This window comes from Mustela erminea, chromosome 5, assembly GCF_009829155.1.
Source record: "Mustela erminea isolate mMusErm1 chromosome 5, mMusErm1.Pri, whole genome shotgun sequence".
Lineage (NCBI taxonomy): Eukaryota > Metazoa > Chordata > Mammalia > Carnivora > Mustelidae > Mustela > Mustela erminea.
This window is the reverse complement of record NC_045618.1, coordinates 130,531,011-130,544,451: the sequence shown is the minus strand read 5'-3', so window position 1 is coordinate 130,544,451 and position 13,441 is coordinate 130,531,011. Positions and strand designations below refer to the sequence as shown.

Here is a 13,441-nt window from a genome sequence, read left to right as displayed (position 1 = left end):
GGATCAAATAAAGCCCATGTCACTAAATGAAGGTTAGGATTCTGTGGATTCTGTGCTACCCGAAGACCTCTTTGAGTCTCTCTTCCCCCTCTCTCACCCTCAGTCTACCCCAGCCACGCTGGGAAGCAAGGACTGTTTAATACTCCCAAATTCAGTACCTAGTGTCTGAGCTGTGTGATTTCCGATTTGTGGCTGGAGCCTCGGTTGCTCAGGGAAGCCCTCTGGGGAGTCACCAGATCCAGGACCAGCTGGGTACATCATAACACGGAAAGGCTAAATAAAAGGAAGAAGAAGGAGAGAGTCAGTCTGGCTCCAACTAACAGCACTCACCCGTTGCCTGAGATGAAGCAGGGGCGCCAAGGGCGGTCTGAAGGTTGGGAAGCCTCGTAGAACCTAGCGCAAAAATGTCAGCTCTGCCTAAGGAGCCCCCAAAAGCCAGACCCACTCTTTTCAGGTGGGTGAAATAAACCTTCCTTGTAACTTCCTTACATTTTGTCCCAATGGTCACCCAGAAGTCCAAGTTCTAAATCAGATCCTAAATCAAGGTACTTACCTAGAGCCTATGTTTATCATTTTGTGAAATGAGGGTTCCCTTATCCCCTTAGAAATGTTTTTAAAAATACAAATTCCTAGGCCCTACTCCCAGAATTCTGATTTAACAGGTCTGGAATGCAGCCCTTAACTTGGACGGAGTTATTCTGGTGTACAGTGTAGGAACCTCTGTGGAAAGGACCTGCCCTCAACTGTGCTGTTCAATGCGTGTGTGAGCAAAATGTGTCAGGCCAACCGACGCCATACTCTTTTGGAGAAAAGGAAGGCTTTTCCCCAAGGCCAAGTAAGTGAGACTGCCCTCTCTTTGTTTCCCAGCCGTGTTGAAAAGTGTAGGGGGTGTGAGCGTCACAAGGTTTGGAGTTGGACCACCTGAGTTTAGAGCTGGCTCTGCCTACTTCACACCTGTGGAACCTCTCAGGCTACGGAACCTCTTGGAGCCTCAGTTTCCTCCAACCTAGGGTAAGCTCTTAGTGTTTGCTACTTTTTTTTTTTTTTTTAAATTTAAGCCCAAACCAGCTCTGGCTACTGCTAATGTAGGGTCATCTACAATCCCTGGCAGAAATAAGGGCCTTCCAAACTGTAATGTGAAGCAAGCTCTCCCCACAGATTCCAAGGAGACTGGGCATGGAGGAGAACCGTCTCGGGCTTCCCCAGTCAAAGGAAAAGTATAAAGTACAGTCTGTACCATCTGCAGCCCCCTCATGTCAGAAATACTCCAAGAAGAGAGACCGGATGAGTCCCTCGGTTTATCCCAACTGTGATAACGGTGGAGGCAATGATAAACCACGGGGTCGTTGCAAGGATGCAGACCCCATCTTGTAGGGCCAGGGGAAGGTTTTGCAATACTTTGAGGGATACGAAGTGTTCTCTTACAGCGAAATTTCCTGTATACAAGAAACGCAAGCCTTTGCAAGTTCAAACTGTACTCCTGCCCCAGGTATGTGTGGAAGTTCAAGAGGGCTGCCTTTATTCATTTACTGGTACAACAGGCATCACACAGGCTGCATAATCCTTCCTTTCAGGATTGCAGAAGCTATGGACCAAGGCCTAGAGCCAAGCTGCTCGGGAGAAATGCAATGTGAACCCCATCTGTAATTTAAAATATTTTAGTAGCCTCATAGGCAAAGTGGGGGGGGGAGTGAAATTCATTTTAATAATGTTTTATTTATTTAATAATGTTTAATAATGTTTTATTCATTTTAATAATGTTTCATAATGTTTTATTTATTTAAATGTATTGATTCCCCAAAATTGGGATTTCAGCATCATCAATACTTTAAAATGAGATATTTTATGTTCTTTTTTTTTCTTCTTCTTTGTACCAAGTCTTTGAAATCCAGTATGTTTTATGTGGAGCCACAGTTCAAGTGCTCAATAGCTACAAGGGGTTAGTAGCTATCTGTTTGGACCTGGGCAGGTCTAGAGGACTCAAATAGCCTCTTAAGATAGGATAGGCTGAAAAGAACTGCTTGCCTTTAACGCTTATGATAACCTGAGACCCGTACACTCCTCCTAACCGGGCCTCTGTAATCCTAGTGTTTCCCCTGGGATCTCGAGATTTATGGCTAGATATTCCCAGAATGTGCCAAATTGGTCTGAGTTGATGCATTCACATATTTACTGATTCCTGTATTCATGTATTCATCAGACATTTGTCAAGCACTCATCAGTGTTTACCCCAACCTCACCCTGATTTTTCTTGACCCCTCCTCCTCTTCTACTGCAGACTCTAACCCTGACTCAGTTTTTCCTACCTCAAGTCCTCCCCATGCCCAAAGTCAAGGAGCCATCCCAGAGTCTAGAAGCTCACTGGCACCACCTCCTCAGTGGCCTCATTCCCACTTCTGACACCCTTGGAGTATCATGGCCAAGTACTGCTCCACCTCTGAAATCATAAGTTCAAACCCCCACCCCAGCAGATTACCTCATGGCTTTCTGCCTCTCCGACTCTCACTTCTGCTTCAGCTGTTAACTCCATCAAACCCTGGCATTCTCTCTTCTGTCTTCATGCTTCCCCTCAGTCATCATCTCTTTTTCTATCCTATATGGAATCTCCATGAACCATCTTTTATCACTGTTCCCAATATCCCACTGTTCTTAAATGACACCTGTTGAGGTCAGTGAAACCATTCTCCTTCCTGGCTCTGACGTTTGGGCTGCTGAGCACTGGAGAATAAAATTACCAACCCCTTGGACTGGAGCTGTTAGTGTTCTGGTCTCCAGCCTCACACTTTAGCCCCCAACCCTCCCCAGCAATCCTTTGTTCTTAATCAGCTTTCTCTCCCATTTCCTTGATGACCATTCTTTTCTAACTTGTTGCCCTATGATCTCCCTTCTTGTTCTCTAGAGATCATCTCCCTGTCAACTTTAGAGAAAAAAATGGAACCACCAAGTGAAAACGCTCTACTCCTTATTGCCACCCCAGTACACTGGCCGGTATCCATAACCACCTTTCTTCCTTCCTTCCCAACACAGTGACTGACTACTCCACTATGCTTGGGATCCCTTCTTCCTGCCTCCTCAGAGATTATGCTCCTTCTGCTCACCCCTCTCCTTTTCTTTCCTGACTCCTTCCCATCAGCATTTAAACATGCTTCGGATCTCTCCTATAGGAAACTCTCTCCCAGCCGAAGGCCCCCTCCAGCCACCCTTCCACCTCCCCACATCTCCCTCACAGCCAAGCTTTTTGACTTGTCTTCTCCTGATATCCATACTTCCTTACTTTTCATTCATCTTCATTCCACTGAAATATAGCTTCTACTCTTATCACTCTACTGAAACTCCCCATCAAAATCCCCAGTGCCTTCCTTGTTGCCAGATGGAATGGGCACCCTCCAGGCTTTATTATTTCTTGAATGTTCTATAATTTTGCGTAACCCCCCCTTTCTTGTAAGATTCTCTTCCCTTGGTTTCTGTGATATTCTTGTTTTCCTTCTAACTCTGTAGACAATGACAGTGTTCCTAAGATTTCATCCTTGGTCTCTTTCCTCTTCTTACTTTAAAGCCCCTCTTTGAGAAAATTTCACCCCTCCAGTTGCTTCACATATCATCCCCCTACTGACAACTCATACATCTATGTTTTTATCCCCTTTCCTGAGCCATAGACTCATAAATCCTTTTGCCTATGGACGTCTTCAATGGATGAGACAAAGACTCATCAGAGACAAAGACTCAACATGCCCAAAGGTGCATTCAGCACCTTCTGCCACCATCCTCCAAAAAAATGACAGCCCCTCTGTCCCCTCGGTCCTCTTCATTCTGAATGGCACAATCGCTATCAAGTTACCCTGGCCTCTGGCTTTTTCATCTCCCTTTGACTTTCATCTCTGATCTGTCCCAAGTCCAAGGGATTTGGCCTTCTCTAGGTTTATTCAGGGAGTCTACTTCACCGTCGCCACTTTTTTTTTTTTTAAATTTTTTATTTATTTGACAGACAGAGCTCACAAGTAGGCAGAAAGGCAGACAGAGAGAAAGGAGGAAGCAGGCTCCCTGCCGAGCAGAGGGCCTGATGCTGGGCTCTCTGCCCAATGCGGGGCTCAATCCCAGGACCCTGAGATCATGACCCAAGCCAAAGGCAGAGGCTTTAATCCCCTGAACCACCTCGGTGCCCTCCTGCAGCCACTTCTAACTGGTGTTGATCTTCCTCCTGTCCTCAGTCTTCTTTCCACACTGCACAGAGCAGTATTCTACTCTGTGAATCATGGCCAGTCACACTGCCGCTTAAAACCTCTCTGCAAACCTCCACTATCTTCAAAATGCAGGCCAAATTCCTGAGCATAGCAGAGAAGGCCCTCTGTTGCTGGCCCCGCCCACTTCCCTGTCTCATCCTTCAGCCCTTCCCTTCTATCACCCCCCAGCCACCCCCAAGGTGAGGATCCCACTCCAGCAGGCTGCAGGGACTTTATGGAAATTTTCTTCCCAGCCCCAAATCCCTCTCCTCCTCCCCTGGGTCTGCCCCTCCTTCTGTCTTCACTGCTTACTGCCTAATGGACCTTCAAGTCTCAACTTAGACATTTCTGCCTCAAGGAAGCATTCCCAAATCCCCAGCACCTACCCACACACAAACACACCACGTCCCCCAGTCTGGACCAGAAGCTTCCTCTTATTTGCTTCTCTCACACCCTTGCTCACTCGGGGCCCAACACTGTCACTGTCTCTTTACTCATCAGTACCCCTCAGTGAACTGTATACTCATGAGCTTCGCCACTCTGTTCCCGTTGCCTGAGCCAGCCTAGGGCATCCAACACATAGAAGGAACAAACACATAAATGAATAAAAAGTCCTTTCTGGAGAGCATCAGTTTCATAAGGAAACTGAGCATAATAAAACCCAAACTTGCAAAAGTGGACACACAAGGGGGCATTTCTTCCTTTATAATTCTGCAAGTGACTTTCTTTCAAAAACCCCCCATATTTGAAATTCCACTTGATTTACAACTATCATTTTATTTTAAAAAGCTCTCACAAAAATGAGATATAATTACATCTGATAATAATGGCATCTCTTTCTTTCTTTGGTTGTACTTTCTCAACCTTGCCATCTAAAGTGGTTTCTGCCAATTTTCTTGGATTCTTTTCTCTCCGTTCTGTCCTTGGAGACCTAGAACCTTCATCATCTTATGCTAATAGAAGACCAAATATATGGGGCACCTGGGTGGCTCAGTGGGTTAAAGCCACTGCCTTCAGCTCAGGTCATGATCCCAGAGTCCTGGGATTGAGTCCCGCATCGGGCTCTCTGCTCAGCAGGGAGCCTACTTCCTCCTCTCTCTCTCTCTCTGCCTGCTGCTCTGCCTGCTTGTGATCTCTGTCTGTCAAATAAATAAATAAAGTCTTAAAAAAAAAAAAAAAAGACCAAATACAATGCAAACTTTTCCCTAAAGGAGCAGTTAGGAAATATTTTTGGCTTTGCAGGCTATGGGTCTCGGTAGCAACTTGACTTTGCCACGTGGCTGCATGAAAGCAACCACAGAAATACCTAAATGACTGATAATGACTGTATTTCAAGAAAAGTTTGCTTACAAAGCAAGCAATGGACCAGATTCTGTCCTCAGACTATAGTTTGGCAACTCCTGAAACCTACCCCCTGAGCCCAGACCCTTCTGAGCCATGAATGGAGAACAACCTTGTCATGTTGAAGCACCAGCAAGGGCTCTGCAACCAGACTGACTTCATTTATGTCCCAGCTCTGCCACTTTCTAGCTCTGTGATGTGGGGCCAGTTACTTAGCCTGTCTGTGCTCAGTTTCCTCCTCTGTAAAATGGGAATCAAACATAGTATCTCATAATAGCATAATAATAGATGGTTCAAATGCAATTCCATTGAACAGTGTCTGCACTTATAACGGTTGTGTAAATGGTACCTTATAGGATCGTTATGGGTCCCTCTGCTGTGTTCCCCACTAGTGGAAGTGTTATAGCAGTGAGACTGACAATAAAAAAGGAAATTTTCATTCTCTTAGTATTGGGCCATACCTTGCCCAGGGTGATATTCTCTTTGACTCATTCAAATCAAAACTGTGCCTCCCCTCCTCCCCTGGGACTGTCTTTTTTGTCCCTGGTTGTGGATTAACTCTTGAGTCAGTTTACCTTCCAACTTTTAAGTGCCTTATGCCTACCTCCCAGCGCCACAGCAGCTCAACACCCGAATTAGTAGTTTAAAAGTACATCATTTTGATTAGGTGGGACATCACACGCTGGGTATATGGTTTCTGAAATGCCAGCCCCACAAATAACCCTGAAGGATACATAGAGTCAACAGACTTTTGACAATGGTAAAAAGGCAATTCACTGGAGAAAGGACAGTATTTTCACCAAATGATACTGGAACGTTCGCACATCCACACGCACAACGAATCTCCACCCATACCTCACGAAGGTACCTTTTATGCCTCATGCAAAACGGATCCTAGAGAAAGCACTGTAAACAGATAGTGGCGACGGTTATACAACATTGTTAATGTACTTAATGCCACAGACTTGCACATTTTAAAAGGGTTAAAATATAAATTTTTTGTTGGCATATTTTACCACAATAAAAAAAATTTAATGGATTGTAGACCTCAATGTAAAAGCTAAAATCATAAAACTGCTAGGATAGGAAAAAATCAACACGACCTTGGATTAGGCAGAACGTTTAGATATGATACCAAAACCATGATCTGTAAGAGAAAAAAATGGTAATTTTGATCAATTTTGAAAATTTTTCATTTATGAATTTTGAGGGGCGCCTGGGTGGCTCAGATGCTTAAGCATCTGCCTTTGGCTCAGGTCATGATCTCCGGGTCCTGGGATTGAGCGTTTCATTGGGCTCCTGACTCAGCAGGGAGTCTGCTTCTCTCCCTCTGCCTCTCTCCCCTGCTCATGCTGTCTCTGTGTGTGTCTCTCTCTGTCTCAAATGAATACATTTTTAAAAATTATGAATTTTGAAAAATTATCAAAATTATTCAACTTTATAAAAATTGAAATGCATACTCTGAAAGACACTGTTAAGACTAACAAGCTAGGAGCGCCTGGGTGTTCAGTTGGATAAGCATCTGCCTTTAGCTCAGGTCATGGTGTCTGAGTCCTGGGATTGAGTCCCACTACACTGGCCCCCTGCTCAGCAGGAAGCCTTCTTCTCCCTCTCCTGCTCCCCATGCTTGTACACTCACTCTCTCTCTCTCTTTCTCTTTGTCAAATAAATGAATAAATAATAAAATTTTAAAAAAAAAGAATAAGAAGCTAAACCATAGACTGGGAGAAAATATTTGCAAACCACATTTCTGACAAAGGGTTTCTGCCCAGAATATATCAAGAACTCTCAAAACTCAGTAAGAATATAAACCATCCAGCTTAAAATAGGCAAAACATCTGAACAGTAAGAAAGATATATGAATGACCAAAAAGCACAAGAAAGGATGCTCAACATTACTAGTCACTAGGAAAATGCAGATTAAAACCGCCAGGAAATACCACGACATCAAGAGTTGGCAAGAATGTAGAACAGCTGATGCTACCGTATATTCCTAGGGGGAATTCAAATTAGCGAAGCTCCTTTGCAATTTGGGTGACAACATGGCGGTTTCTCACAAGGCAAAACATGTACGTGCTACATACAGGCAGCTATCCCACTTCAAGTATCTACTCAAGAGAAATCTCTGTTTTCACACAGAAACTGTATAAACCTGATTGTTTATAGCAGCTTTATGCATAATCACCAGAAAGGGAAACTATGAAGATCTAGCAGGTAAGTGGATAGTGTGTGATACATCCTACAATAGAATATTACTCTGAAATATGAAGGAACAAACTACTGCTTCAGGCAATAACATGGATAAATCTTAAATGCATTTTACTAAGTGAAAGGAGCCAGACACCCCCCACCCCCTGCCAAAAACCTACATCTTGTATTATTTCATTTATATGATTCCAGAGAACGTGAACCTCTAAGGATGGAACAGTGATTTCTAACATTGGCTTAGGCTGGGAAGGGGTTAATCATAAAGGGACAGCATGAGAGAAATTTTCAGGTGACAGAACTGTTTGGAGTGGAACCATGGTAGTAAATACATGACTCTCTGCATTTGTCGAGACCTACAAAACTGTGCTGTACAAAGTGAATGTTGCTGTATGTAAATTAAATAAAATTAACCAGGAATGGGGGGGGGGAGTGAAATGCAGGCAGTTACCAGTGAATCTATGTTACAAATGAATCAAATAACCACATTGAAGAGGCTAGGAAGAGTGGACCTAGATAATTTGCCAGGGCGGTGGCGCGGGGCGGGGGGGGGGGGGGGCAGTGGGGGGGAGTGTTTTAACTGGATACCTAAGGGGACACACACACACACACACACACACTATAATTACAAACATTGTGTTCTAGTTGTTTCCCCTATTATGGTTTAGCAATTGTGGAATTACTTTATATGTATACTAGAGATGAGCAAAGAAGTAAATACATTGTAGAAAATGAGAGCAGGTTTTCTTGAGGAGAAAGAAATGACAAATATGAAAAGGGGAAAGACAGGTGGTGGTGCTGAATTGGAATCAGGGGGTATTGGTGTATTCATGGCTTTGTTTAATATATATACAGATAGACGGGTATGGAAATAAATACAGATGTGTGTTATGTGTGGCTTAGTGTATATGCAGACAGACAGAGGTGTATTTCCTAGCTCTATCCACCGGGAAGGACTAGAAGCAGTGCCAACCCAACAGTGATGGGCATGCCAGCACTCAGACCTAGGCTTTCACTCTCCTTGGGAAAGTGTTTGATGCCTGTGGCGCCAAAAAGGAAGAAAGGGATCAAACAAATAAAAATAAAAGGCGAGGCACAGGTCAATAGGGCACAGCGGTGAACCTGAATGAGCTCCCATAACCAAAGCCGGAACTTGAATAGCAAAATAATGGTAGCACTGTATGAATAAAATAAGCCTCCATGATCCCTGTTAAGATAAACAACTGAATGAACAAACAAATAGGGGAGAGGGACCACTCTCTCCCACAAAAGAATTCCAATCAGCAAACACAGAAGGACTGTGGGAAACAGAAAATCACCATTGAAACATGACAGTAATAAGGGCTGAGGCAAGACCTCAGTAAGATCACGGATGCTATAATTATTGGGCAGAATAAATAAATAAAGGTATTGGGCAAAAAGTTTAAGCAGAAATAGGATATTTGCATAAAACATCTCCAAAATATGTAATAATTACAAAGGGGAAAACAGTAACTTTATAGTAAGTAAATCTGGCAGATACCACCTTGACCAAGACAACAATGTAATACATATTGACATCATGTGTCCCTGATATGTGCTGAGAAGGGCATATCCGCTTTGGTGCCTTTCCTGGTAATCATGAGAAACCACCAGACAAACCCAAACTGAGGGACATTCCACAAAACTTCTGAGCAGGACTCTTTAGAAGTGTCAAGATCATAAAAGACAGAGACTGAAGAAAGGTCATATTTTGGGAGAGAGAGAGAAAGACATGGTAACACAAAGTAGGGTCCTGAAATGGATCCCAGGACAAAGAACAGGCATTAGTGAAAGAGTGGGTAAAACACAAATGTGATCTGTAGTGGAGTTAATAACATTGCACTAATGTTAATTTCTTACTTTTGATAATTTTGCTATGCAGGATGTAAAGACAAGGGGAAGCTGCGTAAAGAGTATACGGGAACCTTATTATTTTGTGACTCTGCTACAGTCTTAAATATTTCTCTTTTTTTAAAAGATTTTATTTATTTATTTGACAGAGAGAGCACAAGTAGGCGGGGGGGGGGGGGGGGGCGGGGAGCAGGCTCCCGGCTGGGCAGAGAGCCCGATGCAGGGCTTGATCCCAGGACCCTGGGATCACGACCTGAGCTGAAGGCAGAGGCTTAACCCACTGAGCCGCCCAGGCGCCCCTTAAATATTTCAGAATTAAAACTTTAATTAAAAAAAAATGATACTCTATGGGGCGGCTCAGTAGGTTAAAGCCTCTGCCTTCAGCTCAGGTCGTGATCCCAGGGTCCTGGGATCAAGCCCCGCATTGGGCTCTCTGCTTGGCGGGGAGCCTGCTTCCTCCTCTCTCTCTCTGCCTGCCTCTCTGCCTACTTGTGATCTCTGTCAAACAAATAAATAAAATCTTTAAAAAAAAAAAAAAAAGGATACTTTGGGGCACCTGGGTGGCTCAGTCCATTTAGTGTCTGCCTTCAACTCAGGTCATGATCTCAGGATCCTGGGATGGAGCCCCTCAAGGAGCCCACTTCTTCCTCTCTCCACCCCCCAACTCATGCTCTCTCTCTTGCTCTCAAATAAATAAGTAAAATCTTTAAAAAAATAAAAAGGATACCCCTCAGTAATAAACTTTTAAAATAACATATGAAAAGAAGTTGCAGATAGATTTTATGATGTTAAAAAGAAAGAAAACTTTTAAAATTATGGTTCTTGAACATTTTTATTTCTCCAGAATACTCATTCCCCCAAATAAATAATTGCTGTCCACCATCATAAAGAGAAGCTCTGATCAAATCACACTCCTGTTCAAAAATCTTCAGTGGCTTCCTATTGACTTTCCGCTGCATTGAATCTATCCCTGAAATTGCTCTGGTATCTGTTGCCTCACTTTTCCCTGCTACTCCCCGCACCCTGTACTCCCCCCAAACTCACCTGGGACTCTGCTGCTTCCTTTATTCTGCATTCCTGGAAATGCCTCTGGCCAGGACGCTACTTGCCAAGAGCCCACAAATGCTCCCCAGCCTGAAGAAACCTCACGTTCCCTTGAACTCAGTCTCCCACATGACCCTAATCAATTTCCAGTAACTGCCTGGTGCCTCTGCCCAGTGGCTATTTAGAGTGTTGTCCTCCAAATTTTCTAAGTCTCTCTTTGTGCGTGAGACCACGTGGTACTGTCCAGATAGAGCACCTAGAGTCTAGACTAGGACCAACATACTTTCCAGTCCCCTGTTTTCTCCTTTAAGGATACTTCCGTATCCTCTGCACCAGCATGGGAGTATACCAGATGCCCAAAGAGTCTCCAGGACACATGCTCACCAATTCATCCTAGAAGTCGAGCACTCCCCCTGGTCGGCTTGGTGTTTTCTTTCAAGGAAACACATGATATTGGACCACGGGAGAATGGTGTTGCCATGCTGATTTAGGGTGACCCAGATTTGTTTTATGAATGGCAGCTCTGCCAAAAATGTTTGCGTATGACCTTTATACCCTAGGGGTAGCTGTGTCAATTTCTGTCTTGTATGATACTTGCCCTGAAAGGTCCAGTCCATAATGATGTCTATACCCCCTCCCCACAGTGGTTGCCTACCTCAGTGTCTCGTCCATAACAGACACTCCATACATCTTACAGAATGAATCCCTGAAAGGAATGAGTAACATCTCAGATAATACATGTTTCTTTTGGTCCAAGATTCTAACTACGGCTTCTCTAAACAAATTCCTAGAATGTCGTCATTCTTCCGAGTGGCAAAGAGGGATTGCCAACATCCCCCAGCCCTCCAACACTGACCTGACCGCTGAGGTGCTGAAAGCTTATCAAGAAGGAACAAACACGCCTCCAGATTCTCTTGAGAGTAAACTGCAAGTGACCTTCAACTCCAAGGCATGTGAAAACAGCCCCGCATGTGAGTGATGGTTGAGTGGTTTCAAGTTAGGCAGCCCGGTAATTTGGATTGAACAGTGCTTTGGCTGCAACAAATTGTGGCGATAGAACATATGTTTCCCGGGCTTTGCTTTTGATCTTCTGCTCCAAGGCTGAGGACACTCTCCCGAGGGGGAAAGAAAAAAGGGTAGAGAACTGGGTGGAAGAAAAAGGACTTCACCCATCATTGTAATATTTCGTACCTGAAGCACAGCCACCTTGAGAGAAGAACATGGTGGCCGCTCTTCACAGTCACCTGACTAAGGGTCTTGGGCTTGCTCCTGCCCTGGAGGGAAATGCACCACCACGGAGAGGCCCGCCCACAGCACCAGCACACTCACAGCCAAGCCGGGGCTCGGCCCCCGCGGACATATGAGAAAAGAGGGCCTGCCAGAGCCACCAAGAGGGTGGGAGGCTGGCTGCTGTTGCCAGGTCCACCCGTGTGGATCACAATGACTGCATGAGGTCATGGAATGTTGAAGAGGTGAGATGAAAGCGGCTCCTGAGTCACAAAGTCACAGGCGGATGGGCATCCTTTCGACGGGGCTCCCAGGAATCGGGCTGTACCACGTTCCCTGATGTTCCAGGGAAGCAACGACTTCTCCCAGACAGAGTTGGGGTCCACTCCATGCCTGTCCTGTTACCACCACAGCCCACTGTCCCCAGGGCTTGCTGGGATGGAAAGATAACTCCAGGCCCCCCTGGGATTTATCTGTGTGAGGGGCAGGGTGCACAGACTTTGAGACAGAAGTGAATGGACGGGTGTGCTTCTTAGGGGAGCAGCAGAGAGGTGGCGAGAAGCTGACAGCAGTCACCAGGAGGGCCCTGGAACCATGGACAATGATGAGCCTCTTGAGCCTGAGACACAAGGTGAACAGGCATCCTACCTCTCACCTCTTGGGCCCTTCTGGGCTGTCTCAGTGTAATACCCAGGGATCACATGGACCCCAAGCCCCCTCCCCTCCTCATGGGGACCTCTCCTCTAGAAGCGGGATGGAGTGTCACAGTGACTTGGCTTCAGGGGCTTCTCAAACAGGGAGTGAGAGAGTTGGATGTAGTGATCTGCTGGAATTGGCTTGTCCTAGCTCTGGCTGATTTTCTTTTTCATTTTGTGAAAGAATGAGTAGAATACAAATATGATCTGTAGTGGAGATAATCAGCCATGTTGGGAATATTTACACCAACCAAATTGGCTCATACTACAAATCAGGATTCCTCACCCCTGCCCCGCCTTGAGAGCCAGTTAAACATCTACGAGCATTCTACGCATTGGATGGAATTCTCAAATTGTAGGACTAATGAGGATATTAAGACTCAGAAAGTCATCACTTTTCGATGGCTGAGTTTGATGGCTAAGCCACTGTATGTCTTCCAGCTGCTGGGCTATGGCTCTGTCCACCCCTTATCATGTAGCCCTTGTCTTACCCTCTTGGAAATAAACACTGGAGCTTGGGTTTATGGATAAGGACTAAGAAAACACAGACCTGCGTGGACTCATTAGGAACCCACTATCTTAGAACGCAGGGGGTTAAAACTTGGGACCACCGCCACAAATGCTCAGCCCACCCAAAGAGTAGATTGGCCAAGTTCTGATGGGCTCCTGGTGGCCGAGCATGGCTCCCCCAACAATGCATCCCACAGAGGTGGGATGACTAGCTCTGGACCCTTGTGTGAGGTTTTCAGGAACCCATGCTGATCCCAGATCAGTGGTCCACTGGCAGAAAACCCATGTCCAGCGAGTGTAGGGACTGGTGGGAAGAAAGCAAAAAGG

At 45.1% G+C, this 13,441-nt stretch overlaps 2 protein-coding genes across 10 annotated transcripts in view; one reads left to right on the top strand and one right to left on the bottom strand.

Annotated features, from left to right (window-relative positions):
* The window catches only part of ANGEL1 (angel homolog 1), a 39,244-nt gene extending 27,281 nt beyond the window's left edge, over nucleotides 1–11,963 (bottom strand). The window contains exons 1-2 of one of the 3 annotated variants that reach the window (XM_032344845.1): nucleotides 11,874–11,963; nucleotides 159–273 (exon numbers count right to left, since the gene is read on the bottom strand). In XM_032344845.1, coding sequence (XP_032200736.1) covers nucleotides 159–261 — 103 coding nt within the window. In that variant the 5' untranslated portion in view covers nucleotides 262–273; nucleotides 11,874–11,963. Of the gene's footprint in view, nucleotides 1–158; nucleotides 283–11,538; nucleotides 11,634–11,873 lie in introns of those variants that run through there. The other 2 variants (XM_032344846.1, XM_032344847.1) reach the window with 2 other exon arrangements.
* Nucleotides 11,560–13,441, top strand: part of LRRC74A (leucine rich repeat containing 74A) — a 34,157-nt gene continuing 32,275 nt past the window's right edge. For 5 of the 7 annotated variants that reach the window (XM_032344851.1, XM_032344850.1, XM_032344855.1 and 2 more), the window contains exon 1: nucleotides 12,162–12,540. In XM_032344851.1, coding sequence (XP_032200742.1) covers nucleotides 12,504–12,540 — 37 coding nt within the window. In that variant the 5' untranslated portion in view covers nucleotides 12,162–12,503. Of the gene's footprint in view, nucleotides 11,654–12,161; nucleotides 12,541–13,441 lie in introns of those variants that run through there. The other 2 variants (XM_032344854.1, XM_032344856.1) reach the window with 1 other exon arrangement.